Below are 20,850 nucleotides of genomic sequence, written 5' to 3' on the forward strand. Positions count from 1 at the left end.
ACAAAAAACAAAACATTTTTGAGAAGAAAAGTTTTCTGTTCAAATTGAAGTCATAATATGAATGTGTTCTTCTTCTGAGACATTTAAAACTTCCCAAAAAGAAAGAAATTCTGTGTGCATTTCTACATTACAAGCACTTTAAGAAAGATGCTTTACAAAGAATAAACTACAGGCAAGCAGATCACAACCATCTACTGTTAAACCAAACTAAACTAGAATGAGTTCTATAGCAACCCATAGACAACGAACTACACATTCTACTAATCTACAGTTAAAAAGAAAGAAACAGCAACCCACACATCACATCACAATCTGATGCAATGAAAGAGAGATGAGAGACAGAGTGAAGGGCAAATCATAATTAGATGAACTGATGGAGAGGTTAAAAGAAGAAGGGCAGAAAAACCTACTGCTGTCAGAGCCATTGGTTTGCAGTGTGGCATAAGAGTCAAAAAAGTACACACGAGGAAGAGTTTGAATATCTGAGAGAAGAGAAGAGAAGAGAAGAGAAGAGAAGAGAAGAGTATAGAAGAGAAGAGAAGAGTATAGAAGAGAAGAGAAGAGAAGGGTATAGAAGAGAAGAGAAGAGTAGAGAAGAGTATAGAAGAGAAGAGAAGAGTATAGAAGAGAAGAGAAGAGAAGAGAAGAGAAGAGAAGAGAAGAGAAGAGAAGAGAAGAGAAGAGAAGAGAAGAGAGCGTTAGTCCATAGTAGGTTACAGTGTTAAATATTAGAAATCGAATAAAAAATGTTTTATTAACATTGCATTATTAAACATTTATTAATAAATAGCCCAATTATTATATATAATATTTGATTAACCTGGAAACATTAAGGCTGCAATAAAGCCATTTTACCATTTTCATTGTTTGTAGCCGTTTCTAATTGTTTTAAGCAATTTATTTATTTATTATTGCCGTTAATGATATTTGTTATTTATTTATTTATTTAAACAAACAACAATTATTATTATTATTACTATTACTGATTATTTTTTATTTGTTTGTTTTCCTGCTTCTTAACCGGAAACTTAACTGGGAAATTATTATTATTTTTAGTTTTAATATTACATCTTTAAACATTTATTGATATATAACATGATATAATATAATTATATATCATCCCTTCAATTATACTGAAAACTTTAAGGCTATAATTACGCTGTTTTACCATTTGTATTGCTGGTGCCAGCTTATAATTGTATCAAGCAATTCATTCATTTATTATTTATGTTAATAATAATATTCATTCATTCATTCATTTATTTATTTTCAGCTTCTGAACCTAAAATGAATTATAAATACTTATAATAATATGAATAACATCAACAACATCATTTGGTTTTGTTGTTTATTTGTTGTTTATTTTGGGGGGAAATATGTAAAAATTATTATTATTATTGCTATTATTATTATTTTTCTACTTCTGAACCTGAAATTTTGAGAAATTATTCTAATTACACCACAACGTCTTTTAAGCACATACCAGTGCAAAAAACCTTCCCCAGTGTAACACACACACACGCACACACACACACACAAAAACACGATTCCCCTCACCCTCCCTCCAGAGCTCAGAGACGAAGGGGTCAGATGACTGATGCAGGAGAGATGCCACATTATCGTTCAAAGGATCCATGTTCTTCACCAGCCACTCAGCTGCCTTATAGTCCACCTGACAGAGTAAATAAGTAGACAGAGTCCATTTTGACTTCATCTTGCATAGAAAAAGGGGAATTGGAGAGCCTAAGGTGGTAAAAAAAATCGGACCTTGCCAGCATAGTGTACAATGGAGAAGTCGGCCTCTTCTTTAAGCTGCCGCGGCCGCATGAACTTTGAGTGTGAACCCTGCTCAGCTGACAGTTTGTCCACAAATGAGCGATCAGTTGCCCTCGGAAACCAACACTCCTCATCCAACAACGCCAGCACGCCAGGAGGATGAGCCTATGAAGCAAACCAATCAGAAACACTATCACGGCACTGCATGTCAAACAGTGGTGGATTTAGGGGCAGAAGGGGACCCTTACAAGCTAGACTCTACCAATGATGTCAGATCAGGTTGTATGACAGCAAACTGATTCTCTAGTATGTGAATTAAGATCTACACACACACACACACACACTGACCGGTCTCTCAATGAGGTCGATACAGGGCTGAAGATCCAGACCGAAGTCGATGAAGTTCCACTCGATGCCCTCTCGCTGATACTCCTCTTGCTCCAGTACAAACATGGTGTGATTAAACAGCTGCTGCAGTTTCTCATTAGTGTAGTTGATACATAACTGCTCGAATGAGTTCAGCTTTTGAGAAAGAGACATAAAAAGATTATATTTCGTCAGTTGAATAATTACAGACAATAATGAACAGACATTTAAGGTTAAATTTGTAGGATTTTTATGTTAAAATGAATTATTTTAACCCAGTTTATTGTTCATTAGTATGCCATTTATGGGTTTATCTCCCCAAAAGTGTAAACATTGAAAACAATGAGAGCGATTCACTCAGATCTGTCAATCTATTTCCAGCTCGACCAATAGCGTGAGTTTGGGGCGTGGCTACTGTAGCAGGCGGAGCCAGAGGATGTTTAGCTGGTGTGAGGCCATCGCTGACAATGACCGTTACAATGACATTCAGCTTCCGTTACAGAAGTGCAAGCCAAAATTCAATGCATTTATACCTTCAAAGATTAAACAGAACTCATGAACTCATTAGTTCTACTCAATTGTTTACTCATCATGACACATAGCAACACAGCTGAATGGATTCCTAATATGTTGGAACTTGTAGCCTACTTTAACCTGTAGAGATGTGGCTTCACAAGCACTCGTGAGAGCTGTTTTTGTGATATGTTTGAGTTGGGGGGGGGCTCGACGCACCCAAGGAATATGCTTTATTTTTGTAATTCTGCAAGGTGCCTCTAGTGTTGCTCGGATCTGGCTCACCTGGAAGATCTCAAATCCAGCGATGTCCAGGATCCCGATGAACGAGGCTCCCTGACGCTGCCTGCGGTCCAGGGCTCTGTTGATCCGGTGCACCAGCCAGCGGAACAGACGCTCATATGTGGCCTTCGCCAAAGCCTCTATCGCAAAATCAGCCTGAACACACACAAAAATTTAAATGAAAATTCTGTTTTTTTCCCAACAGCATCATTGACGCAAAAAAGTATTTTTATTTGTCCTGATATGATGAAATGCTGCATTAATTGACAAAATGACAGCCAATCAGGACACGCTAACTGAGCATGAAACGTTGGGTCTCATTCACCAATAAATGTGCGGATTATTAAAGGAAATTATTCAATTATTATTAAAGACAATTTTTTTCTTTGGAATATCTAATAAATCATAGTAAAATCTATAAAGCACTTTATGCGGAGCTGCGACTTTGAAAATGGTCTGATATGAGACACTGTTCACTAATGATTCAGACAAAAGTTATGATTTATTGCTTAGAAACCATTGTTTAATCATGCATTAAAAAACGCTGAAATAACACTGCAGTGTGAATATTTAAATTAGGTCACTGTCAATCTTTTTAGGGTAAAATGAACTCAACTATTAGTAGACAAGCGAGTTTCCTTCTCAGAGTCAGTCTGTTATGTACATTTGTAGTGTTTGTAAAGCACTACATGAACACACCTGCTGCTTGGTCTGGGCCTTCTGGACGTACTCGCGGCCCACTTTGATGCGGGGAGTGAGAATGGCTCGGCTGAACTCCAGTACACTGATGCCCAGCAGGTGGCAGAGCTTCTGCGCTGCGGTGTCATCCGGCATTGAGGCCTGATCTGTGTTCTTCTCTTTGTGAAACGAGATGTTCCCAAACTGCAGCACTGAAGAGATCACCTTTAACATAGCTGAAAAGAGAGAGAGTGAGAGATCAGGATGGACAGCAGGATAGAACCTATTTTTTTTACATGTTTAATTCAAGTACATGTTTTATGAAACCGTGTGGATGTTTCCTTCTAGATCTATTTGAGACCCTTTTCTCCCTTACATGTGGATTCTTCCTGGGTGAATCCCATGATGGTCACTGAATCCATTGTCTGAGTGAAGTTTTCTGAATCACTCTGACCCGGAACAGGAAGTGCCCCGCTGCAGATGAAGCGGTACTCGTCCGCGCTGCCCAGCAGAAGCTCCTCTACAGAAAGGGTGTGAATAAATAAACACAATGATTACGTTTCCATTAGAGAGTATAAAAAACCTGTATATCGTGAAGCAGTGTGTTTTCAGTGTCTGTGTGGCCTACTGACTTCTCATGGCCTCAGAAGCTCCAGAGAGGAGCTGGTAGAAGATGTGGAAGGTTCGCTCCTCTTTAGCCTGCCTGATGGCTCGAGACTTCTCCAGCAGATCTGATACGCATGCAGGTTAATGAAAAATGCACAGATACACACTTTGTTTGCTGTACATTATGGGCCAGATTTACTAAACAGGGCAAATTAGCGTGAGCGCAATTCCCAAAAAGCGCAGATAGGAGTGGAAAGTTCAGCAAATTAAAGAACACAGACACAGCCGGATCATCTCCATAATGACCAATGCAATTTACCAAGAGCAGCGCAAATTCGCGTGTGGTTTAAGACCTGTTTTTTTGGGGCTGTAAATAATGGTGCAAATACCAGTAAATTGACAAGAGCTAACCTTAGTAAATCACCTTGCATGATTCATTTAAACACTCTCCTCCCATCAATTTTGCATCTGGAAGGGAAACTCCAACAACAAGTTTAGCCGCAAAAATAACCCTGTCCACGCCTTTTCAGTGATAGTTTTTCATTGCGTTATTAATAATCTACTGGTGTAAATGTGATTTGTAGTGGATGTTTGAAGGATACATGTCTCAATATTAGCACCAACAATATATCCAGCAACATCAAAATTGATCCTGATGAATTTGCCCTAAAAAAATAATAATAAAAAAATACATGTCAGACCAGAACAAAGCATATAACTCTATGTGATTATGGTTAGATGTGGCGTTTCAGGGCTTACAAATCTGGAAGAGTTGTCGTTTTTGACCGTTTTGGCATTGCCGAAGGCCTCGAGGATGGGGTTCGCTTGCAGTAATTGTCTCTCCAGCTCCCCCTAGTCACGGGACAGAAAGAACAGCATGTCAGTGAGGGAATATTAATACCTATATTACAGCTGCTAAAAGCCCAGCATCAGCCCAGCATCAGCATATGACTGCAGCCAAACAATCACACTCTTTTGCAAAAACACATACGCATTCATTTTACTAAACTGAACTTACCACAGAAAAGAAACACACCTTCTGGAGTGCAGATGTATTGTAAGGACAAACTAGTTCTCAAATCTAGTCAAATGTCAGTTTCTAAAATCACTGTTTATTGTACACACACACATACCAAACAAATAAATGTGTGCTTACTTTTTTGTGTGTGAACAATTGATATCATTTTACATATTTTAAAGGCTATTTACTACCATTAAAAGGTTCTATTTTAATTCTAGAAATAAAATAAAAAATAAGTATAGAGAAATATTTTTTCAATTCTTTTTTTTTTTAATATAAATTAATTATTTTATTTTTAAGTTTAGCATATGATTAATGAATAAATAAGAAAATAAGTAAACTATGTACAAATAAATGTCTGGAAACAATTTCCAGACTTTGAAATTTGTCTGGAACTTTGAAATTTGTCCTCAATTAAAGCTAGCTCAGAAGAGTCACACACACAAAGACAGCTGAAATGGCAAACTCATAAATGTGCAGCTCAGCAAAAGCCTTAAGCTGGAATTTTTTCTCATGTACAGGCTAGAGAACCTCTGTCTAAGCTCTGAGGTTTCGCTCTTACCTATATAGACTAGTATGGTCTATATAGGTCAAAAAATATATACCGGTACCATAGCAAAGCTTTAACATGTATACAGCGCCCCCTACAGGCCCATAGGGGAAGCATTAGAACACAACAATACTCACATACTGCATTGTCTGTTAGTCCACAAAAAAAGAGAGATGGGGTGGTTGAACAAGTGCACAGGACACACAGGGGACAAAAAATAGAACATGTTGATGAGCAAAAACATAAAAACATGGTAAAAAAATAAACATAAATAAATCCAAAGACATTAATAAGACACATGATATCACACATTATGAGGTTAAAGTGGCAGGACGTGAATTAAAACTGTTGTAGTTTGAACTCCTTGTCAGCCGGATGTGCCAGTCATGAAGAGAAAAGCCCCCACTCACCCTGTTCACAGCACTACTGCCACGACCCAGAGAGCGTGTGCCATCCATCTTCAGCAGGACAAAGAGGAAAGAAACCAACAGCAGAAAGAAACAGCAGGACCCAGGAAAGAGAGGAGACAGGGAGAGGAGAGCAACCAGAAAGAGCGGAAATTGAAATATTAGAGAAAAGGAAATGCAAATGAAAGGATTTTTTTGGAGGTTTGTATGTAAATAGCACACAGATACACCAACATTTACAGCTTTATAATTCAAGACGTAACTATAAGGATGGCCCGTGGGTAGTGTGAAAGTGTGAAAAAAATATTGGGGATATTTTTATATATATATATTATAATTATTACAATTCACTTTTAATATTTAAAACAATCGATTTTATTTTTGATTTTATTTTAATATTGTTTTTGACAAACTAGTATAGAATTTTAAAATCTACCATTTACTGGTTACCGGCATCGTAATTTGCCAGAATTGTAATCATATTTGTGCATCCAAAAAAAAAAAAAAAACTTAATATTTAATGAAATATAATTTTGCCAGATTTAATAAAGAAATAAATTAAAACATCACTTAAAATAATTGAATAACTGAAAATATTGGCAAGGCAACTACAAACATGAAGTACTATCCCAACCAGATCCGCAGAATTTTTTTAATTATTATTATTATTGTATTATTACTGCATTTTGTATTATTTATCCTTATTGTTGAGCCATGTAACAGAACAGTTATTAGAGAACTAGACTAGAGCAAAATAAATAAATAAATTAAATAGAAAGGTAAGCATGTGCTGACTTGTTTTAGAAAAGCAGAATGCAGAAATGGCTTTTTCTCTCCCTAAAGTCTTCCGCCAGTCCCCCGTCCTCACCTGTAGGGCGATGTCTTTGGGCCGTCCCAGAGTGCCAGACTTGTGTGAGGACGCCACATGTGCCAAATACTGAATCACTTTTTTTGTGTTCTCCGTCTTTCCTGCACCAGATTCCCCACTGAACACACACACACACACATACATAAACAGAACAAATAAACCACCTTCTTCTGTAAAATAGGGACTATTTTCAGAGCTATTCAAACAAATACTGGCAGATGACTTAAATGACTTAGCTGGAAACAAATTTGGAACAAAATTAGAAACACGTGCCAGTAAATGGTAAGAAAATACGGATCTGTAGAAAAACATGTTATTCTACATTATAACAGGCCTTAGGGACAAAACAGGGTAAGATCGTGTCTTTTTGTGCCCTTTAGGCTTCTGCTGTGCCTACTAAGACATTCAACTCAAATACCTGCAGCCCGGTCTTACATCTCTCCTCATGCTGCAAACCATAACTTCTCCATATTAAAAGCTCAATTGAATGTTCACTGATTTTTCTAAACTTTCTGCTGTAATTCCACATATATGTAGTGAAGCTCAAATATGCAGTGGCCACAGCCAGTGGAAACTCACGTGCACAGAATGGCCTGATCTTCTCTGTCTGTAGGAGAAAAAACAAAACACATGAATAGGGACATTAGAATGACCAGTGAACATTTACAGTAATTGCTCTTGATTTAAAAATGAATTAGAATTGTGTCAAATTTCTGAAAATTTAACTTTTGGTATAAAGAAAACTTATGTAATAAAAATGCTTAGAGAATAATGATTTAATTATTATGACTCAAAAGTAGGGGGTGACGCCCAAAGACACTGAAAGTAACTCTAAATGACACAATTATAAAATTATATCAATATTGAGAGCATCTAGATAGGTGGATCTGAACCAGTTTTGCTCCAGGACCCAGATTTTATATTTGACAGTGGCAATACAACGCAGTTGTTATTGTCAAATAAAACTAAAATGATTAATAAAATAAAATAAAAATGTAAGAAAAAAACGTAACAAAAATAAATAAATCCCTCATCCTTTGGCTAGCGTTACATTATAAGATCCCTGTGTTATTCATGCAAATGCTTTTAAACCTTTTAAGCATGATAAGACACAAAAGAGAATGCAGTCCAGTACTGACGCGAGTCTGTGAATCTCCTGTCTGTGACACACACACACACACACACTCATGCGCACAGAAAGCCGCTTCAGACAGCGCCTGAACGGACAAAAACCTAATAAACCTGCTGTCTGTCATTAAGGATAATCAAAGAACAAAAGAAAAACAGAAAATCACTGACTGAATAAATTTGGTAGCTTTAATAAGGATTAACCAATATTTCATTTATAATTTATGCAGTGAAGACTGTGAAGTGTTTGATTACTTTATTACATTTTTGTTTATATTCCTCTACCTGTCAAAAAAACTGTTTACAAGGTTACATGGGTCAAAAACAACACAAATAATAATGTTTTGAGCATTTTTACAGGGCAAGTAAGTTCCTCGTTTCTCTGCCTTGATTGTTGGTTATTGTTTGTATAACACACTATTACGTTACCTGTGGATTATCTGAGTTTGTTTGATTAAATTGTTTATTTTTGAATTCATCTTCATCTGAACTTCTTCTGTGGACCTTATTCACTGCGATCGTGACAATAGGCTTCAGTTGTTTCTGTTTCCAGAAATAGAATAGAATGGGGCATCAGTTTACTGTTGGAATTTGTCGTTTGGCGCCGCATCCAGTGTAGACAGCATCACTGATTATAATAGTTCTATTTGCTTTAGTCGTGTCGCACCGCTCGCGTCAGGTGTAGACACGTGGTTTCGGTTGTGGCATTTAAAGTGGATTCATCGCCTGTTTTACGTTAACCTGGCACTGGCAGTCATTTGCTTACTGCAGAACCTTGCGTCAATCACTTTATATTTGTACACGTTTCGCTGAAATACTCAATTCTGATTCTTCAATTGCGCCATTTAACGCTCTGTTATTCCACGACAACAACCACTACAACTGGTAACAGACTGAGGAAAGACCCGTGACATAATCGGCATTGCTCTTTTTCCCAGAAAACACACGCACATGCACCGGTTGAGCCAGTTTATTAACCACGGACACACCCTGAAGAGCAGGATCCAGGGTGAAAATGCCAAATCTCAGTCATGCCTGGGGTTTCACACTGTTACTAAGTGTGTGAAAGATCTGAAACTTCATGTAGCAACACGAAACTGGTTTTCTTCGTTCTAAATATTTTGACGCAGAGGTGTATGAATAAATTCACATAAACTGAAGCAGGCCTACAGCAGGATAGTTGGTTGCCATGGTACCTTGCAGCATGCTCCTGTAGGCCGCCTCCGATATGGCGTAGATATGTGGAGGCATCTCATGCCGTTTCTTCCCACGATACATCTCTATGATGGATTCTGTATAGATGGGCAGGTTCTTATAGGGGTTGATAGCCACACAAAACAGGCCGGAGTATGTCTGTGGCAAACAAACACAATAATTAAGACAGTTAGAAATAATGATTTTGTACGTAGAAACTATTCTTGGCAGGGACTGAACAACCTCAGCCCGCCCACATTCTCTTCACTGACTGCCTGTTGTATACTGCACACAAAACTAGCAGACACTTAAAATCAGAAGATTAGATCTGAATGGATTCCTGAAGTCAGAGTGCTCAGGTTTATATCAGTTCAAAGCACATTTTGAAACATTGCAATACCAAGCACAATAAGCAATTTTAAGGAAGAACTAATCACTGGATTTTCCAAAGTTTGCAAGATTAGTGCAACGATTTTTTTAAAGAGCTCTGGGTTTGCTGTGCTTGTTTGTAGGGCTGCACACAATTTGGGCAAAAGTTCTGTGATTATAAATCAATGTGACATTACTATTATTATTGTAAAAATATTAAACAAAATAAAAAATGTTTCACTATAAAATAAATAACTAATATTTTATAACTAATTATTAAATTGGTATAACTAAAACTAATATTTGTGTCTTAATTCTCCTTTTCAAACGTTAAACCACTGAGCTTTTATTTTGGTGGTAAACTGTATATTCCCTTTTGTTTTCCGTGTTATGTTTATATAAAATATTAATAATAAAAAAAATAATAAAAAAAATGTACCATATTAATTTGAGTGAATTTTACTCTACATTTATTTTAGTCAAAATTTTGGTTGACGTTAAAGTGAAAAAACTTTAACCAAATATTCATATATATTACATTTTACTTGTGCTGAAAAATCGAGTAATCACATCTAACATAAAAGTTTGTGTACAGTATGTGTGTGCGTTTGTATATATACACACAACACAAACACACACACAAAGTATTTACTAACTTTAGTTAGTTAGTAAAAGTGATACTCCTTATATATAAATACTCCTTGATCTTGTGTTTGTATAAGTGTGTCTGTTCATGTGTGTTTGTACTTTCTTGGCTGCGTTCTACATGAAACCTGAGCAGAAATTCAAACCGTGAGCCTTTGATGAACAAACACACGCGTGTATATCTGTGTGTGTAACACTATCCTTCTCACTTACTCAGAGAAAACCCACACACTCATGTGATGGCCCTGCACAGTCGTGGGCATGTGTCAGGACTGAATGATCGCTAAAAACATGTGGGAAACTACTCCGGCTAAAGAGAAACACTCACATATATGAGTCCTGAATAGTATCTCTCTCGTAGATTGTGTAAGACAGAGGCCTCATTGAGGCATGTGAGATCTGCCATATCTTCGACTTTACTGAACCGGGGAGGGTTCATCCGCTGCAGCTCCTCCCTCGAAAGTGTCATTTTCTTCCCAGTTTCAGTAAGCTCCACCTCCACCTCGTCGCCCCGCTCCTCGCGCACACTTGCAGACTGACCAAAAGGAAACACAGGCAGAAAAAGAAAGGATGATGAGAGATTAAATGATTGCGCTCTATGTAAAATGTCTTTCATCGAACATGCGCTACCAACTCCACATTTGTAGCCAGTGTGTCAATGTCCTACTATTAATATTAAAGTCATAATCACTGTAAATCACTGTTGGCTCAGATATTATGTAGACGAAAATCTAAAATTTCACTCCAAAATAATTGTGACACTGTTTTCATGACAATTATGCACATTAATGTCTCAGTACTGTAAACTAAAACCATAAATAAAAAAATATAGCTGCAAGCAGCGATGACGGGCCCAAACCCCTGGAGGCTTTAGGACAACTGTGCAAGGCGGGCAATCATTTGAATGTGCCACATTTACTGCAGTCAGCTGGTGCCACTACAGCCACATCCACGAGATCAATTAAATTGAGTTTTCATGTCATAGGAAAATTTCAAATGAGTGTGAAGTTATCATTTCCAGCTCAAAATATTGTAAGTCCGTAAGTATTTATCTTAAGGTCTTTTTACATTAATGATGATGGTTTCAGGTGATGCACCCAACCAGTAATGTTACCAAAGCACAGTGGGACTTTAGTGGGTTTATTCAAACAACATTGTGAGATAAACACACACAGTTTCTGTGTTTCAGAGATTGATAATGATACTTAATATTCTCCTACAGACCACTGAGTCGCTCACACAAGCATACTCACTTTGTTGGAAACAGAGAATACATTCATGTTTGATGGAGACAGACAGTCTGAAAGGGAGTGTGTCAGGGGTCCAGAAACAGAAATAGATATACTGAGACATAGAGAGTGAGAGTATAGAGTGCCGCCTTCACGGCCTCCAACAGGAAGTGCCGAGATCTCCCTCTCTGTTCTCTCTGGCAGTCAGTCACATTCTCAACATGGGACACTTCATGACGAGGACTCATTTTGCATTGCTGTGACGTTTATCATTGAGCAACCCCTGGTTCAACAAGTGTCTCGAGCTATTTATAGAGTGTCACATCAAAGCACTAAAGCCACGTGTTCGGTAGGTGGGCTGCATAGGACTTTCTGAAGTAGCTTTTTAGGTCTGGAACTTTAACTAGAAGGAGACCAACATAAACAAGGTCAAAAGTTCAGCAGCAGATTAGAGCCTCCTGTCATGGCTTGTAATACAACAGCTCCTCCAAGAACCTTGGGTAACCAGCTAAAAGCTATAGTTCATTTTGTGATCATTTAGTCACCTGATATGTTTTAAATCCTAATTATTTACCTGGGAATTTTAGGGAATATTAAAACTGGTTCTATGTTCACAAGAGACACAAGTGGCAAGCCTATATCCATAAGTGGGAATGATATTTGAAAGCTACAGTGGAGGGGTAGATTTTTTTAGTCAATAACAACATAAATTTGGGTTTGTTTCAAACAGAAATCAATCATATAACTTATGAATATAGCTTATGAGCCATATGGACCACTTGTATGCTGTCACTGTATTGAAAAGAACAGTCTTAGGGCCGGTTCATACAGAACATGTTTTTGCTGTTTACACACAGGTGTCACGATTATGGACTCTTATTTTGATATTCTGTTTTGTTTCCCTTCGTTCCTGTATCCCTGCTCTGTTTAGTTTTGGGTTCCTTCGTTTCTGATTATGTCCTCCTTGTTTGTTCCTTTGTTTATACATTATCTGCACCTGTCTGTCATTATGTTCACCTTGTACTGTATACTCCGTTCTTTAGAGTTCCCGCAGTGGTTTGTCGATTTCTCCTACGGTTTCCCTGTGTGTTCCTGAGTGTCAAGAAGTTTTCAAATTGAGCTGCTTGTGTGGTTAAAACACCCCGTTTTAGAAATGACAAATTATGCCAAAATTATGATTACTCACAGATCCCAGCTCATTTGCATTTAAAGGGCCAGGCACAAACCGGTGCGTTTTTGCAAACCCTCAAAAAGTGACAACTTTAACATGCTATATAAAAATATCTGGGTATTTTGTGCTAAAACCTCACACACACACACACACACACTCTGGGGACATCAGAGATTTATTTTACATCTTGTGAAAATCTGCATTTATTTTGGATGCCGTAAGTAACTTTTACTATTTAAAACCGATTAATCCTGATTCATATTAAATGTTATTTGTGTGATCAAGTGTTTTAACCGATAAATAAATATGCATATCGCTTCTGAGCATTACATTTTTTAATCCATGATCAATATGATATCTTTGGAATGCAACAACCTATCAAATGTTTAAAAAGAACCCACCTATATATTCTCTACAAACAAATGGAATTGTAGCACATTTATTTAATGTTTAAAATACTATTCATAATGATCTGTACAGCGTAATACACGGAGCTGCTCATATCCGTCATTAAAACTGCTTGACTGGAGAACTGGGAAACGCTATTGGCGATTTTGACACCTAATTACACCTATTACTGGTGCTCAAACTCACATGTCTATCACAAGGTTGAATCCAGTTATTCATTAGTCAGCTATTTATTGATGCTTGTTCTATCTTGAATAACGTGACACATCCATAACGTGTTGTTCCCATAACAGAGATGTAAAGGCTCATAAAATATAATACTACTGTGGCTTGGCTTGATACACAGTCTAATGGTCTAACGAAATCTAAAATTTAAACATCTTTTACTGTACCATTTCATGGGCCTTATACTTCTTATTAGAGCCAATGCAGATGAATGAGCAAAGTTAATTCAGGGCAAGACTGATTGTAAAGCTAATCCTGATTGGTTGTTATCTAATTGGCTTGAGTAGACGGTTGGTGGAGTCCATTTATTAGTGGATTTCTCTGCACGTCTTCACGCTAGAAGTGTTTCAAAATCCATAATTGCGTGCGAGGATGTATAAATGCGCAGGAAGCGATTCACAAAATGCAGAGTTGTGTTTGTGACCAAAAACACATTTGTAAATAGTTTTTGTATGCAAATCTCATTTAATTTATTTGTGAATTTTATAAATTTTTGTGTAACTATTTACATTTATATGTGCATCTCAAATCAATCTATTTATTTGGAATAATGCAACAATTCTAACCCTTTAGACTAGTTGAAGGACGCAATCTACTCAATCTTTTTGAAAACGATCCGGACATAGTCATGGACAAAAACACAATTTTCTCAGCTTGTGTTTAGAATGTTGCTTTTTTATGAAACTAACCCACATTCAATTTTTGATGTAAAGCATTTGCCTTTCTAGTATTAGTAGGCCTAATCGAAAGGCAAAAACTATAATACTATTTGTATACCATTTACTTTATTGAAAATTTCTGTCTTTAATGTATTATTATTATTGTCATATTCACTGTGTATGTCAAATTTGCATTAACTGATTTTCACCCAGTACAAATCATTTAAATATATTTTTCCATATTGGTTCATTTAAAAAAAAAAATTCCAATTTAGTTTTTATATAATATATTGTCAAATAAATATACATTTTATAGCAGTATGTATTATTTACTATAAATAATATTAATATTATAGTAATATATTATTTTAAATAAATAGTTGACCAAAACTCTTTGTATCAGCCTTACCTCAAACCCATGTTTCTCTGAAGGCACCCATGTGAGTCTCTTAGCCGCCCAATCAGCTTGGCTGGAGGCGGAGAACTTTGAGGTTGGTGACCCAGGCCCCGCCCCCGTGGACAGGAAGCGGGTGACATCATTAACACTGCCCCCCGCTGGCCTGGACATGGTTGTAGCACTGCGTAGGAGAAACAAAGAGAGAGAGTTGTAACTCTTCATGGAGGAAACAGCACAGAGACCGATCATTACCCTTAATAGAATTATAACCATCATCATTATGATGCCACTGAGACAATCAGCAAGTCCATCAATCACAGGATAGGGCAAGAGAGAGGGACGAGGGGAGATAAACCAACATACAATGAGTGTTGAGAGAGAAATATGGAGATGATTACAGTACTGTGACATTTAATACTACGGTTATACTGAAGGACACCCTGATCAAGAGCTTCAACAACAGTATGCAGATGAGAAAATGTGTGTGTGACTATGCATAACCTGTGCAAATATGATTAAGAAAATATACAACCACATGTACATATGGGGATTTTTTATCTTGTTACTGCATTTCTGCACCACAGCTCCACCAAACAATTGTCAACTATAATAAATCAACTATAATAAACGTGAACGAACAAAACGTCTATTTTTCAGGATACTGTATTTTAAAGATCATTTTGTAAAATTCAAATAAGCTTAACAGATCTTTACAGATGCTTGTCCCATGAACCATAAACAATTATTGCACATGCACCTGTGGAACAGTCCTTAAGACACCAGTTTATAAGCAGTAGACATTTAACGTCACCGTTTCAATAAAGAGACCTTTAATATCTTAAACTGCAGTGTCTGTAATGAAAGACACCTAAGCAGTGCTACAGCTGATCGTCCTTGCAGAGCCAAACCTTGTGACCATAACGTGTGACCCAAGACCTGTTTGAGAACTTGCAAGTGCCTTGGAGGAAGAGTGGCGAGACTTCTCACAGCAACAACTGACAAATCTGGTGCCGTCCATGAGGATGAGATAGTACTAAAAACAGCTACTGGCCACACCAGATATTTTGATAGTGATTTGAAAATTCTGTTATAGAGATTTGAAAGATTTTTTTTGTGTTTTTGGTGTTTAATCTTACCGGTAATCTTATGCTCACCAAGGCCACATGTATATGACCAAAAATACAGTAAGAAACAGTAATATTGTGAAATTATCATTACAATTTAAAATAACAAAAACTATTTTTTAATTTAATTATACTTTCAAATATTTTAAAAAGCAATTTATTCTTGTGTTAGCAAATCTGAATTTTCAGCATCATTACTCGTCTTCAGTCGCATGATCCTTAAAAAATCATCATAATATGGTGATTCGATGATCAAGAAATGTATTTATTGTTATGTTAAAAACAGTTTTGCTGCTTAATTAATATTTTTTTAGGATTATTTGATGAATAGAAAGTTCAAAAGATCAACATTGTTTCTCATTAGCCATTTCACTCACTCATACGTTCACCACAGGGAAGAAAAGACGATCACAATTTCGTTTCAAGATGACTAGGCTAATTTCTTTCCTTTTTTAAAATCTTACTTTGCATCTTACAACATGGGCTAACAGAATCGTCCAACCAGCTAAACCTTGACTCTTTGGCATGCAGAAGTGGATCGGTCTGAGCGCAACACACTTGTAGCCAATCAGCAGCAGGGGGCGTGTCTAATCATGATGGGGGAGGAGAGAGAGTAAGTGAGTGAGAGTGAGATTTGAAAAAAAGACTGTAGAAAGAGAGATGGCTGAGAGACATTGCAAAAGAGAAAAGGTCAGATGATTATCACTGGAAAAAGAAGGGCTACGATCAGGCAAGAGCTTTAGGACCCGCGTTAATATTAGAAGCGTTGCTTCTGCTCCATATGCGAGTAACATTGGTTTTGCTGTTTCACAGGACCAAGATATGCTGTTGTTAATGTTAGCTATAGTTACAGGACAGCTTTGAGTGTCATTGTCTATCTGGAGCTGCTGGCGACTAACAACAAACTCTTGCTTGTATATACTCATGTATTGTATTTAAATGTTTTGTTCTTCCTTGTCGTTCGTTCGTCATCTTTATTTTCCAAGCATTATTTTTCTTTGCTTTAGCTCTTCCATTGCGTGTTCGTGCATTTTGGGGGCGGAGCAATGAAGGGAAGGGTGTGTTTGTTTGGGTTAATTTCAAATATCAACAGTGTTCAACGATGTTTCTCAGAAATCGCCAAAAGCAGAGCAGCGTTTTCATACCACCACAGTGTATGAGGGAAATCATATCACCCTATGAATGGCTTACTTATAATTATCTTTGCATGTTAAACTAGGATAGGATAAAGTATTTTAGCATAGAAATAAGAATGACACACTACATCTACATACAAGTGTGTGTGTGTGTGTGTGTGTGTCTGTGTGTGTGTGTGTGTGTGTGTGTGTGTGTGTGTGTGTGTGTGTGTGTGTGTGTGTGTGTGTGTGTGTGTGTGTGTGTGTGTGTGTGTGTGTGTGTGTGTGTGTGTGTGTGTGTGTGTGTGTGTGTGTGTGTGTGTGTGTGTGTGTGTGTGTGTGTATAGGGGGACAATGTGCGTGTTCTGAATTTGATGGATCGGTGAAGTGACAACCAGGCCAGAAAGCAAAGAGTGGAAATGAGGTCTACACATATAAACGTCCAGAAAAAAAACAGGCCATTCAGGACGTACAGTATATTCCAATCCATGATACATACTGCCAAATAAGCCTGACTACTTCATTGCATTATAGTGCATTATAGTGGGGGACTACATCTTAAAGCTGAACACGAAACCTGCCCAGCTAAAGATATAGTTCATCCATTTACTCAACGTCATGTTTCAAACCTGCATGACATTTTTCCATGGAACACAACAGGAGAGGTTACAAAGAATTACATTGCTGCTCTTTATTGAATGGGGATCAAGCTCCAAAAAAAAAAAAAAAAATCCCTATTAAAGTGGTCTATATGATTTGTGCACTATATTACAATCATAATCCATAATGATACTTTTAAATAAGAAACAGACCAAAATAAATAGCCCTCAAATGTCATTCACATTTGCTAACATTCAAATGTGGTGTGGGGCTGTCAGTCACTGTCAATTATTTAGGTAATAAATCAAGCAATCAGATATTTTTGTAGTAAGTAGCCTAATAAAAATAGACCCATTGAACAATAGACAGTTACACTTTATTGTTAGGTGTAATTATACAATTACTAAGTGTAATATTAGTTCAAGATTGTAGTTTGGTTTAGGGTTAGTGTTTCTGTTGACACTTTAGTCTCTGTTACATAATGCTACATACTTACTGTGGTAATAACAGTCAATTATGCATAATTACATGCAACTAACCCTAAACCAAACCAACCCCTATTCCTAACACAAGTACATGTAGTTAATTCAGTACTGAAATGTATAATTACACTGTAACAGGACGCCTTAAAATAAAGTGTAACCATGTTTCGCTTAATGCAATTACTACATGTAACAAGTAATAACGTGTTACCCAATAGCCTTTAAAATTACTTAAACTACATAAATAATAACAATGAGGCAATATTATTCGAATCAATAAAGTATTAGAAAAGTAATCTTAAAATATATAATGTAATACACGGTATGTGTGCCCATCAGCCTATTTTATACAATGGCAGAGACAGATATGCATTCAAGTATGCATTTACACGTCTTGTAAATTAGTCAGGTTTGGAACGAGTGAATTAGAGAATTTTTATTTTTGGGTAAAAAAAATTCCTCATTCTGATATTCAGTATCGCTCAGATAAACAGGTTTGCTAATTAAAAGAGCAAATTTGCTATACACAGTGTAAATCCATATTGAATTAATTATAGCACTTTGTTCTGACATCCCGCCACTGAAGAAGGCTGTGAGCCTGTGCGGGCAATACAGGTCCTGCTTGACCAGTGGCCTCACCCGTCTGGGTTTCAAGACTTTTCATTACGAAACTTGTTAAACCAATTAAAGTCATCCAAGTTTTGACTGAGGTTGTGCAACACATAGGGAATGTGTATGAACTAGCCAAACTATTGTTTTTAGTCATCTACTCTTTATCCCAGTCCTCAAAATTCCCCAGAGGGCTTCAGAGTTTTTTTCCTAAGAACACACACACACAGAATGATCGTAAATGCTGGTTGGTTTAGTCCATGCATGTCAATCACTTGGGTGTGTTTTCCTTAAACTGTGTTGGCAGCATCTGCCACATGACAGTTGCACTTTGAAGATATTTCCAAATGATCACACTGCATAATGTGTAAGATGCCGGGCCATAACCAACACATGCCTCTCAATATTCAGATTAATGGTCGATGGTCAGATTAATGGATTTTTCAATGGTTGAAGCATGATGTGAGTGTGTGTTCACTACACTGGAAAGTCAAGGGAACTGGGTTACACACACCTTACCCATCAACACCATCCCTCTCACAGCGACTATGAGATCATGTCTTACTCACACGAGGTGAACCTGTCCGAGTGTGTGAGCTTGTGCATGACAAATATGACAGGAATGAGGGTGTATCTCTTTTACTCTGTATGTCTCATTCTTATCCGCTCTCAATTTTCTTTAAGTATTTTACGTGAAATATTGCCAACACATTAAAAAAAAAACAATCTAAATAATAGAAAAAATAAACATGATGACAGTAATATCAATAAAAATAATAGCAAAATATAAGGAACAACTCATTTAAAATTAATAAATCAAATTCATTGTGCAGACAATGAATGAAGTCAGTATATCAGAGCTGTGACTATTGCCTGCAGTTCATATAAATTTGGCTGTGACAGATGCATGACTGTCCTCTCTCTCTCTCTCTCTCTCTAATACACAAAGTAATTAGGGTAATTTAATGCTGATCTTTCATTTCTGATTAGTGAGATAATAATATACATGATCAGATGATCCCAAAAGGGATCAACATGATCATGTGTGTGTGTGTGTGTGTGGTTCTCCTTGACGTATCCTCAGCATCTGACGCGGCAAAAAAAGCATCAAACACGCGGTCTATTCTTTATTATATTATTACGATACCGCTAGTGACGTCCGGTTCTCATGGAAACATAATTACAATACGGCGTTTTGGGGGTATTATTATAAGCGCGTTCCAGTCTGACTCAGTCATGCTGCCTTATAATGCTGTCTAGGTAGTAAGTGCCCTAGGTTTTGAGACATCGAGCCGGTAACGTTACGTTAGCCGGGCTGGGATCATGTCTGTGCTGTAGCCTATGTCTTGCAAAGCTAATCGATTCTCATAATAGAAGACCTAAAAAGAAATGAAACCACACCTCGGGCATTATTAGGCTATATGTGACAAATAAATAGAGCAGCTCTGATGGGTTAATGCAGCACAGAAAGGCATGGACCGTTCATACTTTCTTAAGATGGCTCAGGGAAACACCCTTTAACGGTGATTACTGACTCTGCATATGAAGATGAGACATTAATGTCTCTGTGTGTCTCTGAATTATTAAATATGTGGATTTACTTGCATCCCACAGAGCGTGCTATTAGAAAACACTTAATCTGCATAATGTATAAAAACGTTTTGATACCGCAAATGCTGTTCATGTGCCCGCGATGTGACTGTTTTCTAGAAAGCATTTTAATGCCGGGGTCTTGCCAGATCTTCTATACGCACTCTTGGGGGGTGACTGTCCCTCTCCGGTGTCATTTTCGGCTTTATTTCGAGGCCCTATACCCCACTGAAACATGATCACGCGCACGGCGCAGAATAAGGAGATTCGGACATAATACAAGACAACGCGTGTCTTACCTTAAATGTGTTAATCCACTCTCGGGATATGGCTAGAGCTGTGAAGAGAAAAGAAACGTGCTCTCGTGTTTTTCTTTTTCAGTGTGAGAGGGCTAATAGTGCAAATGCGGCTTTTCACATTACAGCGCTCGCGTGAAGCCGCAAACTCATTCACACTGAGAATAAAATAGACAGTAAAGAGAAGTGATGGCAAACGGAGGACTTCACCAAAACGCCGACGCTTCCTCACTATTGACCAATGGCGTTTAGGATACACAGGAGCAGTCCCGCCCTCCAGAAAATAGAAGCTAATTAAAGCCCTTACTATCCCTTTAAACCCGCCCTGTGAATAGGACAGAGCGGCCACGCCTTTGTACTGGCGGATTCTCGCTCAACAGCCAATCATACGCGCGATGATAAGAATGACAGCACTGGAGAACCAATGAATGGAGAGGATTGGGTGAGGCTTGTCCTGATTGACGTGGCTGCTGGCCAATGGCGCGAGAGCAGCAGGTGCCGCTGCAGGACTGTCGCGCGGAGGGGTAGAGATTTGCGCGCTC

At 37.6% G+C, this 20,850-nt stretch overlaps 1 protein-coding gene across 5 annotated transcripts in view; it reads right to left on the bottom strand.

The window, feature by feature from the left end:
* The window catches only part of myh14 (myosin, heavy chain 14, non-muscle), a 43,110-nt gene extending 22,531 nt beyond the window's left edge, over positions 1–20,579 (bottom strand). For 2 of the 5 annotated variants that reach the window (XM_079624989.1, XM_079624990.1), the window contains exons 1-16: positions 20,312–20,579; positions 14,505–14,673; positions 10,732–10,938; positions 9,392–9,548; positions 7,647–7,674; positions 7,068–7,185; positions 5,930–5,941; positions 4,981–5,073; positions 4,824–4,887; positions 4,248–4,346; positions 3,992–4,135; positions 3,637–3,851; positions 2,941–3,093; positions 2,125–2,298; positions 1,768–1,941; positions 1,558–1,672 (exon numbers count right to left, since the gene is read on the bottom strand). In XM_079624989.1, coding sequence (XP_079481115.1) covers positions 1,558–1,672; positions 1,768–1,941; positions 2,125–2,298; positions 2,941–3,093; positions 3,637–3,851; positions 3,992–4,135; positions 4,248–4,346; positions 4,824–4,887; positions 4,981–5,073; positions 5,930–5,941; positions 7,068–7,185; positions 7,647–7,674; positions 9,392–9,548; positions 10,732–10,938; positions 14,505–14,663 — 1,912 coding nt within the window. In that variant the 5' untranslated portion in view covers positions 14,664–14,673; positions 20,312–20,579. Of the gene's footprint in view, positions 1–410; positions 483–1,557; positions 1,673–1,767; positions 1,942–2,124; positions 2,299–2,940; positions 3,094–3,636; positions 3,852–3,991; positions 4,136–4,247; positions 4,347–4,823; positions 4,888–4,980; positions 5,074–5,929; positions 5,942–6,202; positions 6,251–7,067; positions 7,186–7,646; positions 7,675–9,391; positions 9,549–10,731; positions 10,939–14,504; positions 14,674–20,311 lie in introns of all 5 variants that reach the window. The other 3 variants (XM_079624986.1, XM_079624987.1, XM_079624988.1) reach the window with 3 other exon arrangements.
* Positions 20,580–20,850: the final 271 nt, after the last annotated feature.

The sequence above is a fragment of the Phoxinus phoxinus genome, assembly GCF_949152265.1.
Source record: "Phoxinus phoxinus genome assembly, chromosome: 10".
In the NCBI taxonomy this organism is placed as follows: domain Eukaryota; kingdom Metazoa; phylum Chordata; class Actinopteri; order Cypriniformes; family Leuciscidae; genus Phoxinus; species Phoxinus phoxinus.